General features: G+C 42.0%; 1 protein-coding gene across 4 annotated transcripts in view; it reads left to right on the top strand.

The window, feature by feature from the left end:
• NELL1 (neural EGFL like 1) overlaps positions 1 to 27,338 on the top strand; it is a 748,929-nt gene that overhangs the window by 166,594 nt on the left and 554,997 nt on the right. For all 4 annotated transcript variants that reach the window (XM_032488858.1, XM_032488857.1, XM_032488860.1 and 1 more), the window contains 5 exons: positions 6,418 to 6,490; positions 7,136 to 7,218; positions 15,027 to 15,161; positions 16,028 to 16,130; positions 24,472 to 24,545. In XM_032488858.1, coding sequence (XP_032344749.1) covers positions 6,418 to 6,490; positions 7,136 to 7,218; positions 15,027 to 15,161; positions 16,028 to 16,130; positions 24,472 to 24,545 — 468 coding nt within the window. The remainder of the gene's footprint in view (positions 1 to 6,417; positions 6,491 to 7,135; positions 7,219 to 15,026; positions 15,162 to 16,027; positions 16,131 to 24,471; positions 24,546 to 27,338) is intronic.

Genomic DNA, 27,338 nt, shown 5'->3' with positions numbered 1-27,338 from the left:
TTGTTGTTGTTGTTAAGTTGTATGAGCTGTTTATATATTCTGGAAATTAAGCCCTTGTCAGTCACATCACTTGCAAATATTTCCTCCCATTCTGTTTGTTGTCTTTTTGTTTTGCTTATGGTTTCCTTTGCTGTGTGAAAGTTTATGTTTAATTAGGTCCCATTAGTTTATTTTTGCTTTATTTTTATTGCCTGTGAGAATATTTCTATTTCCCTGCCCTAGGAGAATGTTGCTAAGATTTATGTCAGATATGTTTGCCTAAGTTTTCTTCTAAGAAGTTTGTCATTTCTTGTCTTATGTTTGTCTTTTAGCCATTTTATTTTTGTGTATCGTGTGAGGGAGTGTTCTAGCTTCATCGATTCACATGCAGCTGTCCAGTTTTCCCAAAACCGTTTGCTGAAGAGACTCTTGTTTTTTCATTGTGTATTCTTGCCTCCTTTGTTAAAGATTAATTGACCATAAGTCTATGGGGTTATTTCTGGGCTCTCTTTTCTGTTCCACTGATCCATATGTCTGGGTTTTTTTGTACCAATACCATGCTTCTTTTTTGATTACTGTAGTGCTGTAGTATTGTCTGAAGTCTAGGAGGGTTATTCCTCCAGCTTCATTCTTTTTCTTCAGTATTGTTTTGGCAATTCAGGGCCTTTTGTGATTCCATGTAAAGTTTAGGCTTGTATGTTCTAGTTCTGTGAAAAATGTCCTGGTTATGTGATAGGGATGGCATTAAATCTATAGATTGCTTTGGTAGTATGGCCATTTTAACAATATTAATTCTTCCAGTCCAAGAACATGGGATATCTTTCCATTTCTTTAAGTCATCTCTAATTTCCTTAATCAATGTTTTGTAGTTCTCCGTATATAAATCTTTCACTTCCTTGGTCAGATTTATTCCCAAGTATTTTATTTTTTTGGATGCAACTTTAAAAGGGATTGTTTCTTTACTTTCTTTTCTGATATTTCATTGTTAATGTAAAGAAATGCAACTGATTTCTGCATGTTAATCTTGTATCCTGCTCCTTGCTGAATTCTTTTATTAGCTATAGTAGTTTTTGTGTGAAGCCTTTAGGGTTTTCTGTGTATAGTATCATGTCATCCGTATATGGTGACAGTTTTACCTCTTTTCCAATTTGGATTCCTTTTATTTCTTTTTCTTGTCCTATTGCTATGGCTAGGACTTCCAATACTATATTGAATAGAAATGATGAGAGTGGGCATCCTTGTCCTGCTCCAGATTTTAGTGGAAAGGCTTTTAGCTTTTCACTGTTGAGTATTATGCTGGCTGTAGGTTTGTCATAAATAGCTTTTATTGTGTTGAGATATGTTCCCTCTATACCCAGTTTGGTGAGTTTTTATCATAAATGGGTGTTGAATTTTATCAAATGCTTTTTCTGCATCTATTGATTTTTGTCCTTTTGTTGATATGTATCACATTGATTGATTTTGTGTATGTTCAACCATCCCTGTGTCTCCTGGATGAATCCATCTTGATCATGGTGTATGATTTTTCTAATGTGTTGTTGGACTCTGTTTGCTAATATTTTGTTGAAGATTTTTGCATCTATGTTCATCAGTGATATTGGCCTGTAATTTTCTTTTTTGGTTTTGGTATCAGGGTGATAGTGGCTTCATAAAATGAGTTTGGGAGTATTCCCTTCTCTTCAATCTTTTGAAAGAGTTTGAGAAGGATTGGTTTGAGTTCTTCTTTGTATGTTTCATAGAATTCCCCAGTAAAGCCATCTGGTTCTGGCCTTTTGTTTGCAGAGAGGTTTTTTTGTTGCTGATTCTATTTCACTTCTAGTGATTGGTCTGTTCAATGATCTATTTCTTCTTGGTACAGTTTTGGTGGACTGTATGTTTCTAGAAACTTGTCCATTTCTTCCAGGTTGTTCAATTTGTTGCCTGATTTTCTCAGACTCTTAATAGCTTTGAAAATTATAACTCAGTATTGTATCAGGGAGGAAGAAAGTTTCTTCTCCCCTTCTAGGTTCTTCTTCTTAGGATTAAATTGACATAAGAACAATTAATAGAAACTCAAACAAAAGTTTAACATCGTGTATACGTGACAGAGACCCAGGAAAACTGCGTAGCTCACCAAAACGGCCAAAACCTTCACCTTAAATACCATTTTCAGCTAAAGACAAAAGAGTGTGTAGGGATTGCTGTTTGGGACTTCAAAGGGGAGGAAGGCAATTCACATGGAGATGGAAAAGTAAATGTTTGGTAGATAAATGTTTGCTGAGTCCTGCAGAGACAGTGGGGTGCAGAGTGGACTCTGATCTCTAAGTTTCCCTCAGCACACCTAGCAGATATTCTTTGCAGGTAGCTCTGATGATACCTCTGCTCTGGGAACCTGCCCTTGGTCTAAATTCTTTTTGGCAGTTGAAGAAAGATCAAAGTTTCTTCCTGAGTCTTTTGGACCTTGGTTATTTTCAGGTGTAAATAATCTATATGCCAGAGAGGCATTTCAAGCAGTAAATTTTGCTCTCTTATGTTTGTATAATTCACAGTTTTTAGGAATTTGATGCATGTAAGGTATTGATTGTGCCTATGCTGTGAACTATACTTTAGTAGGAACTACAGGGGATACTGAGGTGAAAACCTGTGATTTTTGGCCTTCATGGTATTTCTAACTCAGCCATTCATTTGGTCACCTTTCAGTTCCAAATCAGTGAGATTTGACTCTGTTTGTGTGTTGGATGTTGATGCTGTTTTCACCTCTGTGGACTTTTAATGAGTAAACCCTCTTGCTCCAGAAAAACCAAATGATGGACAACAGGGCAGGGGTTTTTAAGGTGGGGCCCTTTGATCTTTCTTGAGAACCATCTGGGACAGCTTTTAAAAATGAAGAGTCCTGGGCCTACTCCAGCCCTACTGAAACAGAATCTGGGTGCTGATCCAGTAATCTGAATGGTAAACAAATATTCGAGGTGATTATTGTGGGTACGGGGTCAACGACCCACCGTCCTCAGTGCAAGAGCTTACAGGGGACGCTGCAGTCACAGCACCCGGCAGGTTTTTAACAGCTCGGAGTGACGGGACCTCTGTGGACAATGATGGAGCTGCATCTGCAGGTGGCTGTGAGGGCTTTTTTTTCATGCCCCCCACCCCACCCCTTGGAGTTTTGCCAGCTCTCAAGTGCGCATGCTCTGTCATATCTAGAAATGCCTTGTTTGTACATGGGAAGGAAAAGAGAAAGGGGATGTAACCCAGGGCCCCAGAACATCTGGTTTCTAGGCCTTCAAGTTCTTCTCCAGTTCTTTGTTTTGAATTCCTCCTTCCCCTGCCTGCCTTGCCTGACTGTGGGGTCCCTATCAGTGATTCTTTAAGAAACTGGAAGTTGGAGAAACACCACCATGGTGAATGATGTGAAATAAAGCATAGGCCTGAAAAAATGAGATTGAATGAGGTCTGCTAGTATTAGGACCAGCCAGAGTTTCTTTTTTTTTTTTTTTTTTCTTCAGTTAAATGTAGATTCATTTAAAGTTAAAGGAGGAGAAATAATAGAAATTGTGTCTTTTTTATCCCCTATTTCACCTTTTCTCTGGGGAGAAGTTGCCATGCTCTAAGGTACATTTTCATCTATAGAAGTCCTCAGAGATGATTCTTCTGGGAAAAATCAGGCCGACCGAGTTTCTTTGTTGTTTGCAGTTTTATACTTTATAAAATTCCATTTTGAAGTTTTCTAAAGAAAACCACATGCTTAGTAAATGCTTCTCTCATTGACAAATGTCCGGACGCTAAGTGTAGTTGGCCCTCTGTATGCAGGTCCCACATCCAAGGAGTCAACCAATTTCGATGCACAGTTGGTTGACTCTACAAATGCCAAGCCTGCGTATGCCAAGGGCTGACTGTCCTGTGCCGCTTTATGTAAAGGACTTGAGCATCCATGGATTTTTGTGCCTACGGGGGGAGTGGGGGATGGGGGGCCCTGGAACCACTACCCTCCAGATACTGAGGGATGACTCTAGTTCATGTGGCGATTCAATGCAAGATCTTCTGGTTCTTGTGGGAAGGTGCTGAGATACATACACGGGTATGTATTTACAGCTACAAGCACATACTCAGACTGCTTCGGGTTGCAGTTAGTCTTTGTGTAATATACTGCCAGCCTTCTTTGGATCCAGTATGGAATTACAACCATTTAAATCAATTAGCATTCCCATCTTGATTCAGTGGAAGAGAGCAAGTTTTTATGCCAGTATGTGGGCTGACCCTCATGCCCTATTTTTCAGAAAAAAATATCAAGTGCCTTGAGTTTTTGTGTTAATGGGGATTGAGAAGCTGTCAGCGCTCACTTCCCTTTTGGTTCAGGTCAGCATCATTGACCTTCACCTTGTGATCTGTGTAACACATACGTGTGTGCTGGAGATTAAAGTGGAAAGAGATAAGTGAGGAGGGAGGCAGGTCGAAGAAAGGTGTGGGAGAGGCAGTTAGTCATTTATAATGTGACAAAATCAGTCATTTTAAATAAAAAGCAAAAAGAATACTGCTGTGTATTATATATGTTGCTACAGGATGAGCGGATGGGATATCCTTTTCAAATGCACTTTCCATTTGTTTTTGCAAAGGCAGTTAATACCATGACAAATGTACTCCAGGTTTCTTGAGGGCCCTTTCCATGGCTGGTAAGAGTGATTTAGGGTCTTCTGACCAACAGGGGACAGATGGAGCCGATCCTTTCCTGGTTGGTGTGCTTTTGCCACTTTCACATCACCTGTGGTGACCGACTCTCCTGGTTTGCCTGGAAGTCTCTCAGTTTTAGCACTGAGATTTTTAAATCCTGGGCCAACAGTAGTTGGTCACTCTTAAGTTTTTCCATATCCAGCCTCATTAGACAGATACTTTCTAATGGGATATTTAGTCAGCTCTGATGCTCTGTTCTTTGATGGAAACCTACAGCTTTGCTCTTGATTGCTTTGTTTCCTTTATCTTGAGTGGTAGCAAAAGCTCAGAGGTCTAAGTTGTGACCATTTGAGTTTAGACACCTGTTCAGTTGACCCAGCACTTGAGTGCTGGAGGGTTCTTTAGCTTTTGCACACAGCACTTCAGCTTCTGCGTAACTCTTTTTCTGGATGAAGCAACTGAGGCTTGGAATTGGTAACTGACTGACTGTTTATGTCCACCTAGTTAGCTAGAAATAGATCCAGAACCTGCACCCCAGTCCCCTGACTCCCAACCCCATGCTTTCCTCAAATATGCTTGAAAGGTGCCCTGGCCTCTCAGGGGAGTTAATTTTCTTTGAGAAGCCAAGTAACTTTGTACCAGGAAGAAGCTGATTGATTTAGATTGTGCTCTATCAATAGCTCCCTGGAATTCCCCTTCAAGAGATGACAGATTCATTTCGAAGGAGCCCTGGCAGGGACTTCCTCCCTATAGTGAGACTGTCTCCTCCAATAATCACAAACCCTGTGTCATCTTTAAAGAGGAAGAGGTTAATAATAAAGGTATCTCATTCCGAGGAAGTGGCCTTGTGATCCTGTTGTTTCTATTAATATTTCCAATTAATATTTTATCTTGAAATAATAAGCAGCAGTAGCATTTGCTGGTTACCTTCTGTTTAGAAGACATCAATGTTAAATGTTACTCCCTCTGAAAGACTTGCAGCACCATCATATTTTATTTATAGTTGAAGCTCAGTATTCTAAACCAGCGTCTACATCGTCCATCTGTTCTGTAATATCTCTTCCATCAAACCAGGAAAAAAAAATTCCCTAAAAACAGAATCTTGAAATTCAGCTGGAACAATTGAAGAGCCAAGTCAATATTTTCATTGTGAGATGACAGCCCCAGTGACTTTTTAAAATGAGAGCTGTTCTTCCAGACTAAGTTGGAGAATTAAAAGACCGTCTTTTATTCAGTGAGATGCTGAGCAAGTCTTAAGACTCAGCAGCAAAGAGAGCAGAGTCACTCAGTTGAGAGCAGGGTTGTTATGGAATTTTCCCCTGGTCTAATTTTATTTCCTTGACTAAATGAATCAATAAAACATTTTAGTCTAATATGTTTCTATTGTCTTTTTCCCGCTGTAAAAAATATCCTGTAAATCAGCAGAATTTAATGTTCCAGGATGACTAGGCCATTGGGGAGAATTTTTATTGCATCAATGCCTTTTTAGTTGGAAAGTTTTAGAACGCTGGCTGATAGATCCTTAGAGCTATGATATTATTAGCATAAACCAGTGGTAACTAATCATAGCTTTCTCAAGATGAATGGACCTTTAAAGATTTCCAGAGAAGGATGGTTCGGAGTAGGTCAATGTGGACAAAGGCCAACTCACTTTCTGAATGAAGACATCAGACTTGTTTAAAAAACAAACAAACAAACGAAAAAACCCCAACTTCCCTGCCGAGAGCATGTGATGGGAGCCATTTGAACTGGTAACTGTAATACTGATTGCCAACCCTCTCTTCTGTTATCAAGGGGACTATCCAAGATGGGAAAATCATCTTTATGCCAAATGGATACATAACACAGTGTCCGAACCTGAACCGCAGTAAGTAGCAACTTAAAGCGTTTGTGAATTAGTAATATTTTAAAACTTCTTGGTAATATCAAATAAGCATGTTGGGAAGGATATACACAAACGGTTCACACTGTTGGCTTACGAGGTGGTGGGGATAGTGAGAGATCTTATGTAAGCTGTATGCTTCTGTGTCTTTGGATTTTGAAAAAACTTACATATTTGTAGAATTTGAAGGTAAGAGAAAGTTTACATGAGCAGTTTTGGGGTCTGTAGACTGACACAAAGTCTGACATAATTATAGCTGTATATGAATATGAAGTATTTTTTGAACTTCTTGACTTGGATATGGGTTTACTTTTTCCTCTTCTGTGATAATTCACAATTCTTCAGTCCCAATAAAAATCAGGGTTTAATTTAAATTTAATAATGTTTTGAAATTAAAAACATACTGCCCTTCTTTTCAGTTAAAGTACTTTTTTCTTGTTCCTTTCTTTTTGCTTTTTAATAAAAGGAAAAGATCTAGTTCTAAAATCCTCTTGTGAATTTGCTCCACTTTTGAAGCAGTACCTAACCAGAAAAGCAGAAAACCTCTTCTCCATAGCCAAACAACCTTGCTTAATTTTTTTTCTTGTGTTAGCACAGTATCAACATTTGTTTTATGTTTTCTTTATTGAGCTTGCCCAACTTGCAGTGATTTCTTAAGCCTGGTGCAAGGAATAATGGATTTACAAGAGCTTTTGGCCAAGATGACTGCAAAAGTAGGTATCTAAATTTCACTTGTGATGTTTCATTTCTTTCTCCATCTTATCTGGAATCTAGAGTGATGTGCTATAATGGAAACACTTTTAGGTTTGGCATCTGCAGTGTGTTACTATAAAAATGGTTTATTCTTACTTGAAATAGGACAACCTATAGCAAACTTAACCATTTCTGTCTTTGATACTATTAGGCTATATCAAAGTGTTTCCTGGAAAAATGTCTGGAAGAAAAAGGCAATATATATCACTGTAGATGTCCTGGGAGTGGAAAAGGAATTTGCCCATTGGCTATTAAACTAGTAACACTTGAAAGATGATAGATGGTCAGAGCCACTGCTGCTTATAGGCTAAAGTATTTTGGATACAAGAATAATTGCCAGTAATCAGAAGGGGCAAAATAGCTATTGTTAGGAACAGATTAGTGTCACAGGAAGGCATTATATCGCATTTCTAACTGTATGATTCACTTCAGGACTGGTCCTGAGTTAAATAGTGAAGGAGGCAAAGTTTGCCTTTCAGCACCTTCAGTTGTCCAGTCCTGCATCTTCCCCTCCTCTCCATCATCCTCTTAATAAGCATCTTCTAAGGCCCTGCTCTTTGCCAGGCACTGTGTTAGGCACATAGGAGGCAGCGATGATGAAGAGGACATGATTTCTACCCCAGAGACAGGCATACTGAGTGGCAGAGCCAAAAATGTAAGCAACTAGAGGCTTTAATATAGATTCACAGAGTTTAGATTGAAAGTGGAAAGCCGTGAGCCTTGTGGAGAAAGGTACTGAATAAATAGAAAATGTGGCCAAAGCCGTTGTTACGATACCAGTCAGTCGTGGACGTGAGTTCTGGCCTAGGGCGAAGAAAGAATTCCGTGGGGCCTCAGAGACATTGCACTCTGCAAAAGGAAGAATTTTAATAACAGTGAAAATGATCCATTAATCCTTTTCCACCTGCGGCTCTGAGCACTCTGTTATCAGCCACAGCACGTGGAAAAAAATTGATGGGGAGGTAGGGCGGTCCTCTGGTTCCAGAGATTGTGCTGTTGAAGATAATATTTCTGTTTCAGACTAGGTTTTTGATCAAGTCCCCTTTTGTCTGGAAAGGAGAGACAGTACCCTTTGGTAAAGAGAGAAACTAAAAGTGAGACTTGAGAGCTTTTGACTGCAGAGTGCAGTGGAAATGTGAAACGCAGGCAGTGATCTGCCTTCCCAGCTTGTGGCGCATACAGGCTTTTATTTCATATGATCTGGAGCAGCTTGATCTCAATGCTGTTAATTATATTTTAGCTCGCTACTCAATTTTTGGAACAAGAAACATGCCACTCAGCCTTAGGGGATTGCGGTTCTCCATCTCCCGGCTCAGGAGGGTGCCCTTTCTTCTCATTCTTCCCTGTTGCAAGAATGTCATTTCCTCTTTTTAGCCGTGCATTATCCAGGAGCTACACTGAGCTCTGTCCTCAAAACACTATTATGTAAAATGGGCATCTGGGAGGCAGAAGATACTTAATTGGGGGGAGTTGCAAGCCGAAAATGGTTTAATCCACCTTCTAACCACCACCTCCCCTCCGCCGGCACTTCAGAAGATTTATAAGTCTGCTTCTTCCAAATCATGAAAAGAATTGAGCACTTCCATTTTCACTGCAGCATTTGGACTCTGTGATAATCTAGAAAGTGAGTTGGCACACTTTTCCTTATAAAGGGTCAGCTAGTAAATTTTAGTCTTTGTAGCTCAAGAAGCAAAATTGAGATTGTGGTGTATTTACTTATTTCAATTCAGTGTGGTTATTTAAAGTACACAAAAAGATGCTCAACATCGCTGATCAGCAGGGCAAGTGCAAATCAAAACCACAATGAGATGTCACCTCACACCTATCAGAATGGCTGTCATCAAAAAGACCACAAGTAACAGATGTTGGTGAGGATGAGGATAAAAGGGGATCCGTGAACACTGTTGGCGGGAATGTAAATGTGTGCAGCCGCTGTGGAAAACAGCATGGAGGTGACCTAAAAGACTAAAAGTAGGACTGCCTTATGACCCAGCAATTCCACTCCTGGGTATTTATCCAAAAAAAAAAAAACCCCAAAACCACTAATTCAAAAGGATACATGTATCCCAATGTTCGTAGCAGCATCATAATTGCCAAAATATGAAAGCAACCCAAGTGTCCATCAACAGATAAGTTGACAAAGAAAATACACACACAGTGAAATACTTCTCAGCCCCAAATTAGTGGTTATTAGTAGGGAGAGGGAAGTGGGAGGGGCAGGATAGGGGATTAAGAGGTACAAACTTACGTGTAAAATAAGCGACAAGGATATATTGTACAACACAGGGAATATAGTCAATATTTTATAAAAACTGTAAGTGGAGTGTAAGCTTTAAAAATTGTGCATCACTATTTTGTACACTTGTAACTTATGTACTATTGTACATCAGCTATACTTCAACAAAAAATAAAATAACACATAGCCATTGAAAAATGTAAAAATTGTTCTTAGCCCACAGGCCATACAAAAATAAGTGGTGGGCCAGATTTGTTCCACGGGCTATAGTTTGTCAACCCCTGCTCTTGAATAAGCTGGAAAGATACTCAGACTAGGTGATCTATATTGAGTCATCACTATGTGTTAGTTACAATGCTTAAACTTTTTATATTAGCTGTCACTTTAATTCTTATAACAGTCCTCTGAGCTGGGTTTAGGAGCCCACTGTCCAGGTGAGAAGACTGAGTTCCAAGACAGTGATGTAACTTTTCCCAAGAAAAGGACCTGGCAAAGCTGGGACTCAGGCTTAGATTCTGAAAGTAGGCTCACGACTGGGAAAGCTCATGGTTGGAGGAGAGAGGACTAGAAAGAGAACCGAAAGCTGTGAAGAAGGAATGACTGATGGAGAGAGGGAGGTGCGCGCTACCAGAAGGAGGATGGTGATTTCAGTGAGAAGGAGGAGCACATAAGACTAGAGGAAAAGAGGAGTGTGTGTTCAGATGGTTCCTGTTGGGAATGAAACGTCAACATAGCTCTTCCTTTTGAAGGAGGAAAGTCAGGGCAGGAACAAGGCCTCATAACTCACCCTTCTGGTTACAACTGTTTGCTTTCCTTACACAGATGTGGGCGTTTTCTGAGTCCTGGGTTCACATCGTGTGTGCTTCTGCCAGGATCACGCGGGGGCCACTCCTATTGCAATATCTCCTGAAGGGTTTGCGGATCACAGAGACTACTCAGAATCAGACAGCAAGCCTAGGATAGTCAGGTGAATTCACAGCAGAGAATTCTTTAAGAATTCCCAAGGCAAATATTTCCCTCCAGCCACTGCCACGATTTGAACAGGAAGATCTTCCTTCTGTGCCTGGTACAAGCCTCGTTTCCCACTTTTAAGCTGAGGGTACCGACCTTTGGGGCCCCACCTTTATGTAGGTGTTTCCTTTAAGACGTCCCATCTTGGGTGGACCCTGTACTCGATCCTGCTCTCCCCAGCCCCACTGTGCAGCCCCTCAAGGTGGGGAGCACGAGGCTCCCTGTTCGGCAGACATCTTCGGCGTGGACGTTGGCTGTGGTGCTCACTCGCCTCCCTGGATCCCTGGCTGTCAGTTGGTTCTGGCCCCTGTGGCTTTCTTCCTTTTGTGTCAGCTCTGTGATGATCTTTGAAAGCTTTTATTTGTGTATTTTATCCAGCATTTTAGTTCGTTTGATGAATGAAGTCTCTTAGCGTACCTAGTCTTCCACCTTGGTGGAAGCTGAGTGTTATTCATCCCTTGGCAGAGGGCAGGAGTTGGAGTCTGGAGAGAGAAGCCAAACCAGAAGACAAATGTGGTTCCTGTGTGCAAAGAGAATTCTGTGGCACTGAATCCGTGTGGATTCAGGCTTTGCGTTTAGTTAAATAAGCCTATCATGGCAAGATTTAGCTGATGGGTTTGGCGGTTTGGTTTGAGTTGCCCAGCAGCTATGATTAAAGTAGGCATTTGTCGTATAGATCATGGTGTAGATAGAAAATGGGCTTTGGAGTCGGACTGATCTCATGTTGAATCTCATTTTTATCACTTCCTTGAATGTTTGCAGCCTGGAATGAGTCCAGGGACTCCCCATATGTAAAATGATGAACTTTACTCTTATAGAGATTCCGTGAGAGTTGCTGTCAGGGCCCTGGTCTAGAGCTGGGTGCCAGGAGGCCTTGGAAAGCTGCAGAAAGTCTTCACACTTGGGTTGTGGTGGAAGCCATGGAACCCCCCTGGAGAGGAAACCCAGGGCATGAGCTGGACAGGAGGTCGTAGCCGACATCACATCAAACCAAACAGATGCAGACACCAGATCAGCTCAGGGGTGTGCCTGCAAGGGCGTGCTCTTCCTTTTCTCCTTTCAAGGTAGGGGGTGCTTGAGAATAACTGTGCCTTTGTTTGATTCAGGACGAATCAGGAGAGCAGCTTGCATGCAGCAGCTTCTGATGACAGAAGGTCAGGGTACAGACGAGCCCTCTTAAAGAAGCCCGACATTCTAGCAAACCCACACTTCGTCAAGGTGGAGGAGGTACAGGGAAGCTGTCCCCTTGCCGCCTCCCTAAGTGATCCGCAGGAGACCGCCAGTCCCCTGGCTTACTCTGGAAGTTCTCCCACGTGGCCTTGACGCTGCGGTCACGCAGCGCCAGGTACCTAGTGATAGCGTCAGGCTCTGTCCTGCTCTAGCAGCCCACCTGGGCTGTAACCACATTCTGCCTCCAAGCTCAGGAGGAGGAGATGAAGGAGATGGGCAATTTCTTGATTATTTCTGTTTAAATCTTTGACAAATCTATTTATGTAAATCAAGCAAATGGAGTGGCATTTCAGCTTGTAACAGATTTAATTTTGAGACCTTGTTTCAAGGAGCTCAGTAGTGATTTTTCAATTAAGCTTAAAGGTTTAACACAATAGATTTCTTTTTTTCCCTTTCATATGGCAAATGCTGAATAAATAATATTTCAAAGGAAAAAAAAGCAATCTACTGCATCGCTAATGTACTTAGATTCATTCATTGGCCTTTTACTGTGAAAAAGACCTCTGCTGTCTATCTTTGAATGTGTAGAGTGAAGAATAAACTATTCGGTCCCTAGTTCCTTAGATAAGTGGGCGAACAAAGGTAAGACAGAAAAGAGATGGAGATTTGATACTGTATCTATTTTGGATCTGCAGGCATTCTCGGAGAAAATGGCAGGTAGTGTAGAAACAGCTTTTGAAAACGAATTTGTATAAATTCAGCATGCTGGTGCCAGTGACAGAAAATGTAATTCATTTTTGGATTTGAAGTTGTTTCTCTTTATTGTTGCTTCAGGATTTAGCAGGGGGAAAAGGAAGGCAAGATTATGTACTAAGTGCTTTTGAAAAATTAGCTTTTTGCCTTAATATTCCTTTGTCTCTTTCTGTCTCATGTGCTCTTATTATTATAGACATTACGGCTTTTCACTGTTGTCAGAAAAGGCTAAATATATTAAAAAAGAAAAAAACAAACTCAGAAGGGAAACAAAATCAGCCCTGAGAATAGCTTCCATTGTATTAAAACGGAGGCTTTTCCTTAGAATTGAGTTTTGTAGGTGAGCAGAGCTCAGCTTTGTTGGACAGTACTGGAAATTGACAATATTGCCTTGAGGCAAGCGCCTAGATTTTCAGGCAACTTGGATAGATACATAATTGCCTTTTGAGTCTTTTAGTCTTGAAGAAGTTCCCTTCTTGGGATGTTACAGACACTAGAGTTACTCCAGACTTTGAGAGTAAGACGGGCACTTTCCTCTCCTGTTACTCCATTCTGAGCCACTTTGAGGAAGGATTCAGTTCTAGTGCAACTCTTTCTTGTTTGCTCCAAAGTCATACATCTATCACTACCTTATGTGGGAACTACTGAAGTTATAGAAATGAAGTAAAGATAATATAAGTTATCACTTCCTTTTTATTCTCTCTTACCTACGTATGGTTTTGGTCACTTGATGTCACTAAGCTCTTCGAAGTATATTTTATCTGTGTTTCCTAAAGAATTCCCAAAGAACTTAATTACCATCACTTCTAGAAACTCTGTGATTAGCCTGGAGAGTTAAATGTAACCTGAAGTTTTGGAAGATCAAGTATAGTAGTGGAGTCAAGGGAAGATAACATTTCAGGCATAGTCAAGTCTCAGTTTGTTGTTTGTTTTTTGTTTGTTTGTTTTGAGCTGATTATAGTGCATGTGATTTGTTTAGGCTCCTACTGTTTTCCCTGCCTGTTGGTAACACCCATGATAGGCTGACGAGGAACAAATTTTCTTGAGAAATACAAAAAGTTTAGAGGAAGAGGATGGAATAAGTGACAAAAACCAAGGTTGGAATTACACAAGGATTCCACTTCCAGAAAGTAGCCCTGTTGTGAGTAGTTGAGAGGAGCGGGGATGGACTAGAACCAGAGAAAGTGTAGAAAGATGTTTAGAGTCCATCATTAGCCAGGTTCAACCATGATAGCTAAAATATTGGCTTGAAATAGTCTTAGTTTGGATCAAAAATTGATATGATCTCCTGTATGGGAAAAATACTCAAGATAGGGATGTATAAGTATGATTGAGAAGGCAGAGAAACTACTTCAACACTTTTTAGGAAGTGATATTTGCTTTTTAATTATGGTGGTCTCAATGTAAGAAGGGAAGAAGGGTGATGCGCTAAGGGGTTAAGTTAGTCCTTAGTATAGATGTGACAACAGAGAGCTCATACCACATTTTGGGGGTTTTGGTACCATATTTTTGAAGGCAAACTGGAGTACTCCACGTGAAAAGTGATCAAGAGGGAAGGTTGGAACCATATCACAAGGAACTGTTATGGGAACCTGGTGGTGCTGAATGTGGTCCGGAGCCAGCATGAGGGCAGGAAAACCTCGCTTGTTTGTAGAGAGGTTAGACTTGTGCAGGGTTACAAGGCAAAACTAGGTCTAGTGGGAAAAAGGGAGAGAAATTTCACGGCTCAAGCCAAGAAAAATGTTTTAAACATCCAGAGGTAACCAAGAAAAGCAGTTTTCCTTGGAAGGTAATGAGTGTGCTGTCACAGTCAGATATGCAGACAGAGCATGGATAATCACTTGTGACATCATTCAAACTTTATACACTTTCAGATCAGAGATTCTAAGATTCCATGATTAATGGTAGAAATTGGGTGACCTGGAAAGAGGTTCTTTTACAAAATCCTGATCTCCCTTGGGGATTCAGTTGCCTTTCCTGTCCTTCGTCCGAACACCAAAGTAGATTCCTGGGGCGTTCTGTTTGGGGGATCCTGAGCTGGGGAGAAACACAATGCACCTGTGACTTTCCTTGCTTGTAAACCAGCCCCAGATCCCCAGACTTTTTTCCTTAAAGAGGAGACAGTGACTTCCCAGTTTGTGAACCATGACGCTTTGGCTTGTGTGTGAAGTTCACAGAGAGGATGGTGGGAGATAAATGTAAATGCTTTGGAGTTCCTGATTAGATCTCCTGTAAACATTGTAACGAGTCCTGGAGAACACATTCATTACAAGTGTTTCCTTGCGGGCTTAAGCTGAAAGCACATACGTTGATGAACACCCGTGAAGTCCCTGAGATACAGTTTAATGTCTCATTTGGTGCTCATTAGACCATGGGAGCCAATATGTCTTCAATTTAGAATGACTCCACCTTGTGTGAAATTAAAAAACAACAACAGCAGGCAGCAAAAAACCAAAAACAGATCTGGCTAAGAATAAGTCAGCTGCTTTGAGCATATTTTCTCTTCCTGCTTGGATTTATTTTTACTTGTTGCGATTAGGTTTGTTAGGACAATGCAATTGGATTATAGAAATTACATCTAGTAACTCTCGTTTGCAGCTAAACTATGCAGAGACAAGACTTAGTCAGTTGGAAAACTGTCACTGTGAGAAGACGTGTCAAGTGAGTGGACTGCTCTATAGAGACCAAGACTCCTGGGTGGATGGTGATCAGTGCAGGAACTGCACGTGCAAAGTAAGCCTCTGGACATCAGCAGGCGAACAGTTTTAAGGGGGACAGTTTTACTAAGTATTGTGGAATCTGGTTCTTTATAATGCGAACTCTAAGAAGTGTTACCTTTTTACTAAGTGCCTATTTAGTGATCTGAGCAATTGTGAAGGGAAGCTGAAAGTGTCATTTCATGTACAAATACTTGGAAATGAAAATCTGCTTTCCCTTGACCACGCACTCCAACGTGATTTAATATTATTGGGAAGCTTACTGTTTGGAGTTGGGAGCTTAGGATATCAGAGCGAGGAAGGGACTCCTTTGATTTTCAAACAACCTAATGGTTCACTTCGTTCACAAGTTTTCTCTGCTCGAATACATTTTAAAAAGGGATTTAATTAGTTGCTAGGTATTTTCATTGTATTTTATAAAGTGTGCATCATCTGTTTCAGAGAATAGCAAGAGCTCCCTCCCAAATTAGTATGTAAACCCTGTCCAGTTGAAATTATTTGATAAATATCTGAAGAATGCCATTGTTTATCTGAAAAAATACCGAACAATTGTTAGCGATTCGACAATGATTGACAGCGTCTGCAGAAGGTGTTATTTATGTTCTTATAAAAATAGGCTTTTTGTGTTCTGTTTAATCTACTTAGCCCGTGTGGGCAGGTGGAATGAAGTCAGTGATGTGTATCAGAAAAGTAATTGAGGTGGCACGGGTTCACGCAGGCTGGAGAAAATACTTTATTTGTGGTCCTGCAGTGGCCTGGGAATTCCTTGCACTGCTTCTGTTTCCCTGATGAGGTTCTAGGGATGGGAAGAGCTTTTTCCCACAAGGGAACTTTCAAAGGATGCTTCCGCTGAGATTCCTTTCCTTGTCCTTCCTTCCCCAGAGTGGTGCCGTGGAATGCCGAAGGATGTCTTGTCCTCCTCTCAGCTGCTCCCCAGACTCCCTCCCTGTGCACATTGCTGGCCAGTGCTGTAAGGTCTGCCGACGTAAGTATTCTCTGAGGGTCAGAGTGGCCCTCTGTGCTTAAGGATTGATTTATTTCTCAGGCCTCATTTGATTAACATTGAAGATATGAGGTACCAGCACTTGATATGAACTGCTATATTTTAATCACCTGAGATGTGCAGACACTTTACATAGGCTGTTTTTTTTTTTTTCAATTGCTCACATCAATTACTAATTGATGTTTGTAATTACTGTTCTTCCTATTCTTCTGTAGAGGGAACTGGTATTCGTAAGGAGGAAGTCACTTGTTTGGGGGTCAGAGAACTGGTAGCGGGTGGAATTGATCTGTAAAGTCATTCTGAAAGATCAAGTTAAGGGCCACATTCTGTGTCTGGGCTGTATGAGTCTTGGCCAGGTTTCCTGTTATTAAAGGACCTTTGTTAGGAATTTCAGGATTCACTTCAGTTAAAATACTGAAACAGTTTCTTTCAAGGTTGGCATGTCCAAATTATATAATGATATAAAAATCCTTTTCCCTCTGTATTACAGAGGACACTATTTCAGATGAAACACTGAAATGAACACTGAGACAAGCAGTAAAAGTAAAAGCTGTCTTGTAGAATGCGTGGCATGTGCCACTTCACTATGCCAGGTGGTTTCATTCTATTAGCTAATTGAATCCTCACTGTAGGCCTTTAGGTGGGGATTATGATCCCTGTTTTATAGGGAAGCTTCAGAAAGACAACTTACCATGTTTGCAAGGCTAGTGAGCAACAGAGGTGAGATACAAAATGAGTTCTGTTTGACCACAAAGCCCATAGTCTTTTTTTATCAAACCATATGCTCCTCTATAGAAAAGGAGAGTTTAGGTTAGAAGTGTGGTATCCTGTGGACAATTTTCAAGATCATTTCTCTGCCAGAAAACATCATCCCTAGGTCTTCAAAACACAGTGGTCTTGCTTTTGGTCAAGAACAGCATGTCAGCCTAATCAGACAGTGGAAGTGGAGATGGCTGGTCTGGTCATACCAGCCCAAACTTTTTAAAACACTCGTTCAAAAGGAGCTTTGGAAAATTTCTTTTTATGGTTGCACCAGTATACCTGTTATGCTGGAGGGCCTACTTGGAGTTGATCTGAAAAAAAGAAACTTTCTTACTTCTGTTCCAAGAGCTCTTGGAAGTCATGCCTGGCAATACAGATAGATCAGATGCCCAGATGTTAAGATTATAGTCTGATTATATGATGGGAAGACAGTTTTCAGTAGGTACAGATTATTTTTTCTATCTTGATATTCTGTGTAGCAGTCAGCAGGTGAAGAAGTTGAAAAACTATTAGGAATTTTAAAATGAGACAGTTTTAATTCATTGTTTTGAGCTCCATGGACAGATCCATGAATGCTGTTTTGTGGAAGTTGTTTGAAGAGGGTGTTAGGTGAGTCCTTCAGCTGTTTTGTGTTTAAATCTTTTGATTTTCTAATTGTAAAAACAGTGTACTTATTGTGTAACATTTGAAAACACAGATAAAGATAAAGATGGAAAAATCACCTATAATGCCACCACTTGAAAACAAACACTCTTGAAATTTTAGTAGATTTCATTTTTAAAAAAATTAAATTTTGTGGACAGTTGAGATCTTATTGTGCAGCTAATTTTAACCTATCTTGTTGACTTTCATGATCACTTAAGCGTATTACTATGCTTTTAAAAATTCTGTATAAACCTCATTTAATGAGCTTAGTAGTGTTCCACTGTTTGGCTGTTGTGTAACTTTTTAAATTGTTCCCCAGTTGTTGGATATTTAGGTTGTTTACCATTTTTCACTATTATAAATTACTCTTCAATAAGGTGTTTTATGAAAACACATTTTTGCATTTTATATTTTTTTAAGATAGAATTCTCCAGAGTAGAATTAGTGGGCCAAGAGACTGACACTTTCAAGGTCCTTGATACATATCATCCAATTATCCTCTCACTAGAAGTGTGTGGGCAGTCATTTTATTTTATTCCAATTTACTGGAGAGTTAAGTTTTCAAAAACATTTCATAAAGTTACCCAGTTTTACCAAGATGCTGCTCTACAAGCTAACTAAACCATCAGTGTGTTTTTTGCCTTTGTTTGAAATCAAATTCATAGCAATTTAGCTAGGTAGTACAAATTTTCTCAGCAGCTCCAATTGGTTGTTGGAGATGTTTATAATTTAATAAAATGGAAATAAGTGATTGAGAATACTACTTACTTACATGTGATTCAGCAATTCCAGTCCTGGGCATATATCTGGAAAAGATGAAAATGCTAATTCAAAGAGATACACAATGTTCTTTGCCCAAAAGATACCTAGTGTACCCCAATGTTCATAGAACAGTATTCACAATAGCCAAGACATGGAAGGAACCTAAATGTCCATCAACAGGTGAATGGATAAAGAAGATGTGGTATATATAGATATACAATGGAATATTATTTAGTTATTAAAAGAATTGAATATTGCTGTTTGCAACAACGTGGATGGACCTAGAGTCTGTCATACTAAAGTGAAGTAAGTCAAGTGGAAAAAGACAAATGTTGTATTATATCACTTATATATGGAATCTAAAAAACTAATACAAATCAACTTATTTATCAAACAGAAACAGACTCACAGACAAAGGAAATGAACTTACTGTTACCGAAGGGGAAAGGGGTGGCAGAGAGAAATCAGGAGAATGGGATTAACAGACACAACCACTGTATGTGAAATAGATAGAATGGATTTACCGTATAGCACATGGAACTATGTTCAATATCATATAGTAACCTGTGATGGAAAGGAATCTGAATCTGTGTGCCTGAAACTAACACAATATTGTAAATCAAGTAGTTGAATAAAAAAGTAAATTAATTAAAAAATGCTACATAAAGTAGAAACTTAAAAAGAAATGATACAGGACATCTCTGGTGATTGAAAGGCTGAAAACCTCTGACCTAGAGAGTTTTCATTTCCGACTAGTTTTTAATAGAAATGTGCATTAATCAGTTACTGAGTGCTGGTGCCTAGAATCGTTATAAAAGAGCCATCTCTGCTTCAGAGGGCTCCGTTTCAAGTTAGAGATGTAATTTACAGTGTCCAGGATTTAAGTGCCTCCACATTAGGTGTGTGGCTGGGGCAGGCGCTGTTAGGGTGCAGGTGAATGACTTGTGAGAGCATGGGGGAAGGACATTCCCGTAAGCCTGGGGAACTCCCTGGAGGAAGTGGATCCCAGCTAAATACTTCGTGCTGACTGTGGCAGGTTGAGCAGTGGGTTGGAGGAGAGGGGGAGGATGAGGATTGTTAAAGCAGAGTTCTAACACTAGTTGGTAGAATTTCTAGAAGTTTTTCGGTATCTTCACATCAGATAAAGGATGAAAAGTATTTCCTTTGGTTGTTCCTATTCAATAAAATTTCCTCAGCCGCTGTCTGGGTTTGGATGGGGCAGTGTTCTAGGGACTCTGAGAAAAGGTATTGATCTGGCATAAAAGCTTTGCTTGCTTACCAAGTATTCGCGCACTGGCCGCGGCCTCAGGAACCGCAGCACTTACAGATGGCGGCATCCGTTTGGAAGTAGGAAAGAACTTGGCTTGAGTGTTCATGTCTCAATTCATTGCCTGACAAGAGGACTTTGTCCTTCTGTTTTGATCAAAAGGCCCAAATACTCAAGCCATCTCCAAGAGCAAGGCCATTTTTATAGTGGAGATAGCAGGTCCTGAGACAGGCTGTTCCTCTGTCTGGGAGGCATCAGAGAAAATGCGAGAGCCTTCTAGATTCCTTAGCTGTGGGCATGGCTGTCCAGGAGGTAGTGTAGGAGTTTCATTTCTCAAACATTTCTTGGGTGTTTGCTTTGTTCAAGGCATTGAACACACCTAGCTACACATTAGAATCACCTGGTAAACTTCTGGAACTAGAGAGTCCCAGGGCCCTTCTTTGACCTATTAAATCAGAGTCTCCAGAGAGTGGCATCCTGGGATCTGTGTTCTTTTGGGTGATAGATTTGGGAGCTGTCAGAGATGTGAGAGGAAGGGGGTGGAGAGGGACTCTTCAGCGATGCCGAACAGCATTTGTGAAGGAAAAGAGGTGGCAGAGGGAGAGGAAGATGGTCTGTTTGATGCTAACGGATAGTTTCTGTAAGTGAGAAGTAGGAATAAGCTGCAAAGATGGGTTGGGGGTGGACAATATTCCACTGAATTCATTCAGTATCCTTACTGAAGTTCCTCTCTCAACAATGTTCTGACCTCTGAGTACAACAGTGGGTACATGTGGATCATTCATTCTATGTCAGACACTGTATTAAGCCCGTTTATGTGTATTTATTCATGTAATTCTTCCAACAACCCAGAGCTATAGGCCCCAGTATTATCACCATTTTATAATGAGGAGGTGAAGCTCAGACAGGAGAACTGACACGTCCAAGGTCTCTCAGCCTTGGTGGAGCCAAAATAAAACCCAAGTGGTCTGGCTCCAGAGCTAATGCTCTTAAGCTGTCTTCTCTACCCTCTGCTGTCCAGGGAGGTGTATGCACTGTCTCGTTACAACAAAATAGTGTGCAACATGCATGCTGTGTAAGATGCAAAAGTAGCGTAGAGAAGGGAGAAAGTTGGGTGTGAATGTGTTAGGAAAACTTCACAGGGGAAGGAACAGCCAAGTAGGATGTTGACAAGTGAATAGGAGTTTGCTGTGTGAACAAGGTAGGTAAGAACACACCTGCCAAAGGGAATTGCACATTGCAAAATCATGGAAGTAAACACGGTGTTGGTTTGGGGAGTCAAAAGCAAGATTTTAATCGTAGGGTTGTGGTGTAATCAAAGAAATGCTTTGACAAAAGCCATTGCATTGGAATAGCTGGAGGCAGGGGACTGGATATGGGATTCACATGTATTGCAGGTGGAGGTGATGAGGTTCACAAGCAGGCACTGCCTGGGGAGATGGAAAGGAAGGGATGGAAGTGAGTGGTGGCCAAAAGACCTGGTGCTTGGGAGGTACTCCATAAGCAGTTGTTTTTTTTTTTTTTTTTGTGCATGAGACAGATGAATCAGGAATAGAACGTGTGTAAGGGAATAGTTGGCATATTTTGAACAAGAGCTCGTGGGAGACACGTAGCACGATTAACAGAAATAGGGCAAGTGCAAGAAGTGGTTTGAGGAGTGATGCATTCTGTTTGGCATCAGAGAGTTGGAGACACCAGAGGGAGAACCAGTTTGATATGGATGTCTTGCTCAGCGAGGTGGTATCTGAAGCCAGGTCTGTGAATGAGCTCACTGAAGGGGGATGGATCCTTGAGTGTTCAGCCTTTCTGATCTGCCCCTCTCCTTTAAAGTGTAATAGAGTCAATTTTGATATTCTAAGCCGCTGAGTATCAAGGAACGGCTGGAGTGTGTGCAGGGTACAAATACCTAAATAAAGTCAGAGCAACCTCATGTCCGCATCTGACGGGGGTGCCAAGTTGTGCCTGACAGTTGTTTATATAGTGTGTCCCCAGATGGCAAAAGTGTCCATTTGTTGTGCTAGAGTACTCAGGTTTGGATTTGAAGGGCTAGGTGTCTGGGGGTGCAAAAAGATACAACTGCGTAACTGTTGCTGTAAATCCCTCCTACATGTGTTTCTGACATCGCGGAGAAATGTCTGTTGGTGCCGGCTTTCAATTTCATGGTCGGACACTGTGAAACAGTCTAGTTTGCATGTCCCCAGTGTGGCACGCAGGGGCTTCAGGTATCCATTTACATTTCTACTCATGCTGAAAGTTTGCTGGAATGGAGTCCCACATGCCCCAGCCCCAGGCACCGCAGCCTGACTCACCTTATGCTTGAATTTCCTCCGACGTCAAAAATAAGCCTTCTGGCTGTAGATCAAGAGGTTGCATAATGAGGACTGATGTTGGGCATACGGAGGGCAGTGGCAGGGAAGGAGGGGCACCGTCAGAGAAGTCGGCTGAGGGTGAGACAGCAGGGGAAGCTCCTGAGGCCCCCAGCGGTGATACTTGATACCATCGTCATACACTCCTCCTGCGTCGGCGCCAAAGCTGCAAATGACTGAGGCATGTGGCACAATGTTGACGTCATTTGCAGCCCCTAAAGCACCCTGCTATGGGAGGTTGTGAAGTTCAGGGGACATTTAATTTTCAGACGAAATCGGTGGACTTGAGGGGTGGATGTGTCCCCCTGTGTGACGTGAATGCAAACAGTGAGACATTCCTGTCTCTGGACAGGAGTGCTGGGATGGGTGTCTGTCGGAGGGAGGGAGGAGGCAGGTGAATGTCTTCAGACAGGGCAGCAAGTGTGATCATGCCATTGTCGGGGTAGCAAGGTGCAAAAGGCAGAAGGAAAGTTGATGTCTTTGCTTCCCAGTCCTGGGCCAAGGAGCAGATGGCAGATCTGACAGCAGTGTATTTAGCAGGCCTGCCACTCTGGAGGCAGCCATCTTGCCAAGTTGGCAGCAGCTGTGTTGGGAACGTGGGAGTTTATCAGACGTGAATTTCGGGACCTTGTAGGTGTGGTCTCCCCATTGCAAGCAAACTGGGGAATCCACATCATCATTAGGGCCAAGGAGTCAGAGTCAACTGGTATATCTAGAACGTTGCAGTCATGAAAGATGATCGGGGTAATTTTATTTAAAATGAAGGGAGGAAGGGGGCTCTCTAGGAAAACTGTATTGATTCTCTACTTTGTTGATGGTTTTGTTCTAAAAACCTTGGTATCTGCTTCTAACGTTTGAAATTGCACTGCAGAGAAGAAAGAACTCATCTGAGAATCAGGAAATTTGATGGGTTCTTGCTACCAAAGAGGCTCATTAATTTTAGAATTATTTATTACTAATAATATGCCCAGAGAGGCACTGAGCTTGGGGCTGGAGATAAAATTACGAGTAGATACAGTCCCCAACCTCATGGAGGTTATGGTGAGCAGGGGAGGTGTGCAGTGAGGTGAGCTACTGAGATGTGTGATACGCGATATGTGATGTGTGCTCTGTCAGGGCCAGGTCCAGAGTACAACAGAAGCTCCAAGAGTCCACCAGTGTTAGAGGTCTAGAACAACTTCCTGGGAGGTCAGGCCTGAGTTGAAACTGCTGGGTGGTCAATGGGATGGAGGCTTATGGGAGAAGGTGGATGAGCCCGAGTGTTCCTGGGGAAGAGAACAGGGTATGCAAACCCCGGAAGCAGAAGACAGCATGGCTGGTGTCTAAGAGAAGGTGTGGACGTTTGGGAGGGAGAGTGAACGCTTAGGAACAGGTGAGCTGTGAAGCTTGAGAGAGAAGGTGGAGCCGCAGGGGTGGCTTTGTGTGTGTAATTAAGGAATTTGGACTATATTCTGAGGGCAGTAGCTACCCATAGTGATTTTAAAGCAGTGCCTCATATCTGCACTTAGCAAAATGTGTCTGACTATTGTCTGGGGAAGGACTGGATAAGACTGAGACCAGAACGTGGGAGACAAGTGAGGAACCTGTGGTCTACTAAACGGAGGGGGGGATGTTGATGGCCTGAGTGAAGAGAGCGTCTGAGGAAGTTGGTGGGGATGGAGAAAAGTGGGTTGCCTTGAGAAACTTGAGAGAGCATTGCTGGGATTTGGGTACTGACTGGACACAGGGTTGAGTAAGAGGGCGAAGTTAGAAGGCCTCCAGGTGGTGGGGTATGGGTGGCAGGTGTGGGTAACAAATGAACATACTCTGTACTTGCTAAAAAAGTGGGTCAGCAAGTTGAATCAAGGATTGAGTTCCAGTGGAATCAAGGTGAGTGGTGGGAGCTTCGTTTATGCTTCTGTTAACTTTTCTACAGGGCCTGTCTCTACTCTGTGCCTCCCTGTTAGCCTTTTAAGCTAACCTTTCCAAAGGCAATCTCTATACTGCATTAATAAAGCATCTTCACTGGCTTGTTTTTCTCAGTTGTCTCTTGGCTTCCCGGGAACAGATAAGCTAAAGACTTGCACTTGCTATGATCACAAGAGAACAAATATGTCATCCTTCTGCGTTGTGGCTGAGGTCCTGATGAATGGAGTCCCCTCTCACCCAGATACTCATTTTATGGCTGAAGGGTCTGAATCAAAGCTACTGCTGTGGTGGTGATGACAACCACTTCTTCCTTCTTTTAACGTCTGACCACATCAATTCATTCTCTAGTTCCTTGAGCAACTGCAACGTTGAGATAGTTGTACATCCCTGGTGTGATGGGCCTGTGGCAAACATAACCAAGGTGATGGTCTGATGGCGGGTTGAACAGTTATCCCCAAACTGTTCTCATAGCTTACTCTAGACATACAAAGAGATCTGTATTGTTTAGTCAGAGAATCTATGTTTTGTGAAATCTGTTGGAGTTGGATGGCACCTCTGAGGTCATTATGTTGCATAGCATGGCTGTCTGACCAGTTTTTCTGTTTTATTACAGCAAAATGTATCTATGGAGGGAAAGTCCTTGCAGAAGGCCAGCGGATTTTAACCAGGAGCTGTCGGGAATGCCGAGTAAGTGTCAATCTTGTGCTCCCTGTTACTTGTGGGGAAGGATATGTGGGCTTTAGGTGGGGTTCCGGAATGAAGCCTGCTGGCCTGAGTGGGTCCCTGAGGCGAAGGACTCTCTGGTGGGCTGGAGTTCAGGATGGGGGGAGTCCGTGGCCACTGTCATTGTGTGGTTATCTAGTGGTCAACTTTGGACAGGTAGCCTTTGGGAAGGCTAATAAGGGAAGGGAGCTGGCAGCTACCATGAGCCAGGGAGGTTGTCACATGTCCTTCAGAGAAGGTTTTGACTGGGTGTTGGGACAGTTAGTCTGTGCTGTTAGTTATGGGTAGTGCCATCTCTACTCCCAAGTGTCTGGTATAATGTTAGAAAATGCCTCTATCTCCTGCCTGCCCCCTCCCATGTATTTCTTGAAATAAGATGTATAGAACCATAGAGCTCATTCAGTAACGATTCAAAAAACATCCATTGGGCAACTGCTACTTACCAGCATTGTACTAGACTCTGGGTACAAAACAGTGGACAAAACAAGGTCCCTGTCTTTATAGAACTTGCAGTATGGTGGGGAGACAGACAGCAAGATGTAAATAAATTCACAAGATACAGCTGACCCTTGAACAGTGCAGGTTTGAACTGTGCAGGTCACCTTATACATGAAATTTTTTGGTAGTAAGGACTGCAGTGCTACCCTGTCTGCAGTCGGTTGGGTGCTTGGGTGGAGAACTGTGGATACAGAGGAATCACAGATACAAGGGGTTGACTATAAATTACGTGTGGATTTTAGACTGTGTGGAGGGTTGGTGCCCTAACCCGTGCATTATTGTTCAAGGGTCAACGATGATGCCAAATACTATCCAAAATGCAGAGCAGGTTGGCAGTGGGGGTGGGTGGTCTGGGAAGGCCTCTCTGGGGAGGTACTATTTGAACAAAGTGCCAGATGAAGTGTGGGAACTAGACGAGCAGTTATTTGGGTGAGGTGTGTCTTAGGAATGCCAGAGTGAGAGACAGGGAAGGGAGGAAAGGAGGGAGTGCAAATACCTTTCAGAGCAGGTGGTACCTTCCAGAGCAGCCACAGCCCCACAGCAAAGCACAACTTTTTTTTTTTTTCTTGATTGAAGTATATTTGATTTACAGTGTTGTTAGTTTCTGGTGTGCATCATAGTGGTTCAGTTATACACTTTTTCATATTCTTTTTATTATAAGTTATTATAATCTATTGAATATGGTTCCCTGTGCTATACAGTAAGACCTTGTTATTTAGCTCTTTTATATATAGTAGTTTGTATCTGCTAATCTCAAACTGCTGATTTATCCCTCTTCCCTACTCTTTTCCCTTTGGTAACCATAAATTTGTTTTCTATGTCTATGATTCTGTCACTGTTTTGTAAATTAGTTCATTTGTGTCATATTTTTAGATTCTACAAATAAGTGATATCATATGATATTTTTGTCTTTCTCTGTTTGACTGAATTTACATAGTATGATAATCTCTAGGCCCATCCATGTTGCTGCAAATGGCATTATTTCATTCTTTTTTGTGGCTGAGTAGTATTCCACTGCACGCGCGCGCGCATGTGTGTATGTATTACATCTTTATCCAGTCACCTGTTGATGGACATTTAGGTTGCTTCCGTGTCTTGGCTACTGTAAATAGAAAACACAGCTGGTTCTGTGGGGCATCTCTAGGGAGTCTGGCTGGACCCACTGTGTCTCAGAATAGACCATATTTCCAAATGCTTGTACCTACAACATTTCATTTTCTTCTCATCACATCCTTGGGAAAAAAAAAGGAAATGCATTTTAAAGGTTGAAGAGAATGAGGCATTTAGAGACCTGCAGAAGCTCTCAAGGGGCTTGAATTCAGTTCTTTATGAACAGCTTCGGTAGAGGGAAGGCTCTTTCCTGTTCCCGCTCATTGGTGAGAATCTACCCCAGGGGTTAAAGTCCCTTGAACTTCCGTCTTGTATTTCCCAGTCCCTCTTTCTTGGCTGCCACTGGGAATGTCAGAGATTCCATGGGTCCAGACAGTTTGATGGGTATGCAGGTGTGGTGGTCCTTCTGTGTCAGTGGGTGCTGTGGATAGGGGCTCCTTACTCTGTGGCAGAGACAGGGATGGTGTGACAGCGAGGGTTCCAAGATCTCTCGATCAACAAAGGAAGCTTCCAGACCTGGGAGTGGGGGAGCTGCTGGGGTGGCCCCTGGCACATTTCCACATGCAGATGTTGGGTGAGTTGAGTGAGATGAAGCATGTGAAGGACTTGGCTGGCACAAAGTAAGCCCTCAACAGATGTAAGCAGCTCTCTCATTGCCCCACGTGACCATACGTGCCCTCCGTGAACGTAAGACAGATGTCCCGTTCTGTCAGCCCTTTCACTTCTAAGGGAGGGAATACGATTTGGATTCTAAAACTCTTGCTTTTTTCTTCCCCCTCAAAGGAAGTTGGGATGACTAAAGGCAGTTTTACCCACTCTGCTGATGATCCCAGTATCCACCCTGTATCTGTCACTCACAATTCGCAACCCTCTTTACATGTTGAGTGAAAGTAGTGGGTGACTCTGGCAAGGCTCACGATTGTGACTTGATCTCTCTTACCATCAGAAAGGGTCAGGGCAGACACTGTGTGAGACTCCCAGAAGGTATGGGTGTGGATTTACATGCCAGTGTATTGGAAATGCACTTAACATGGTTACTGGTGCATTTTAGGTGCTCTGCCTGCTTTGGTTCATCTTGAACTGTTTTTGTTTTGCTGTATTTTTACAATTTAGGAAGAAATTGGGGCAGACGGGGAACTCTCTTTGCAT

Source organism: Camelus ferus, chromosome 10 (assembly GCF_009834535.1).
Source record: "Camelus ferus isolate YT-003-E chromosome 10, BCGSAC_Cfer_1.0, whole genome shotgun sequence".
Taxonomy (NCBI): domain Eukaryota; kingdom Metazoa; phylum Chordata; class Mammalia; order Artiodactyla; family Camelidae; genus Camelus; species Camelus ferus.
Note: the sequence above shows the minus strand (reverse complement) of the source record. Positions and strands in the feature narration are given on the sequence as shown.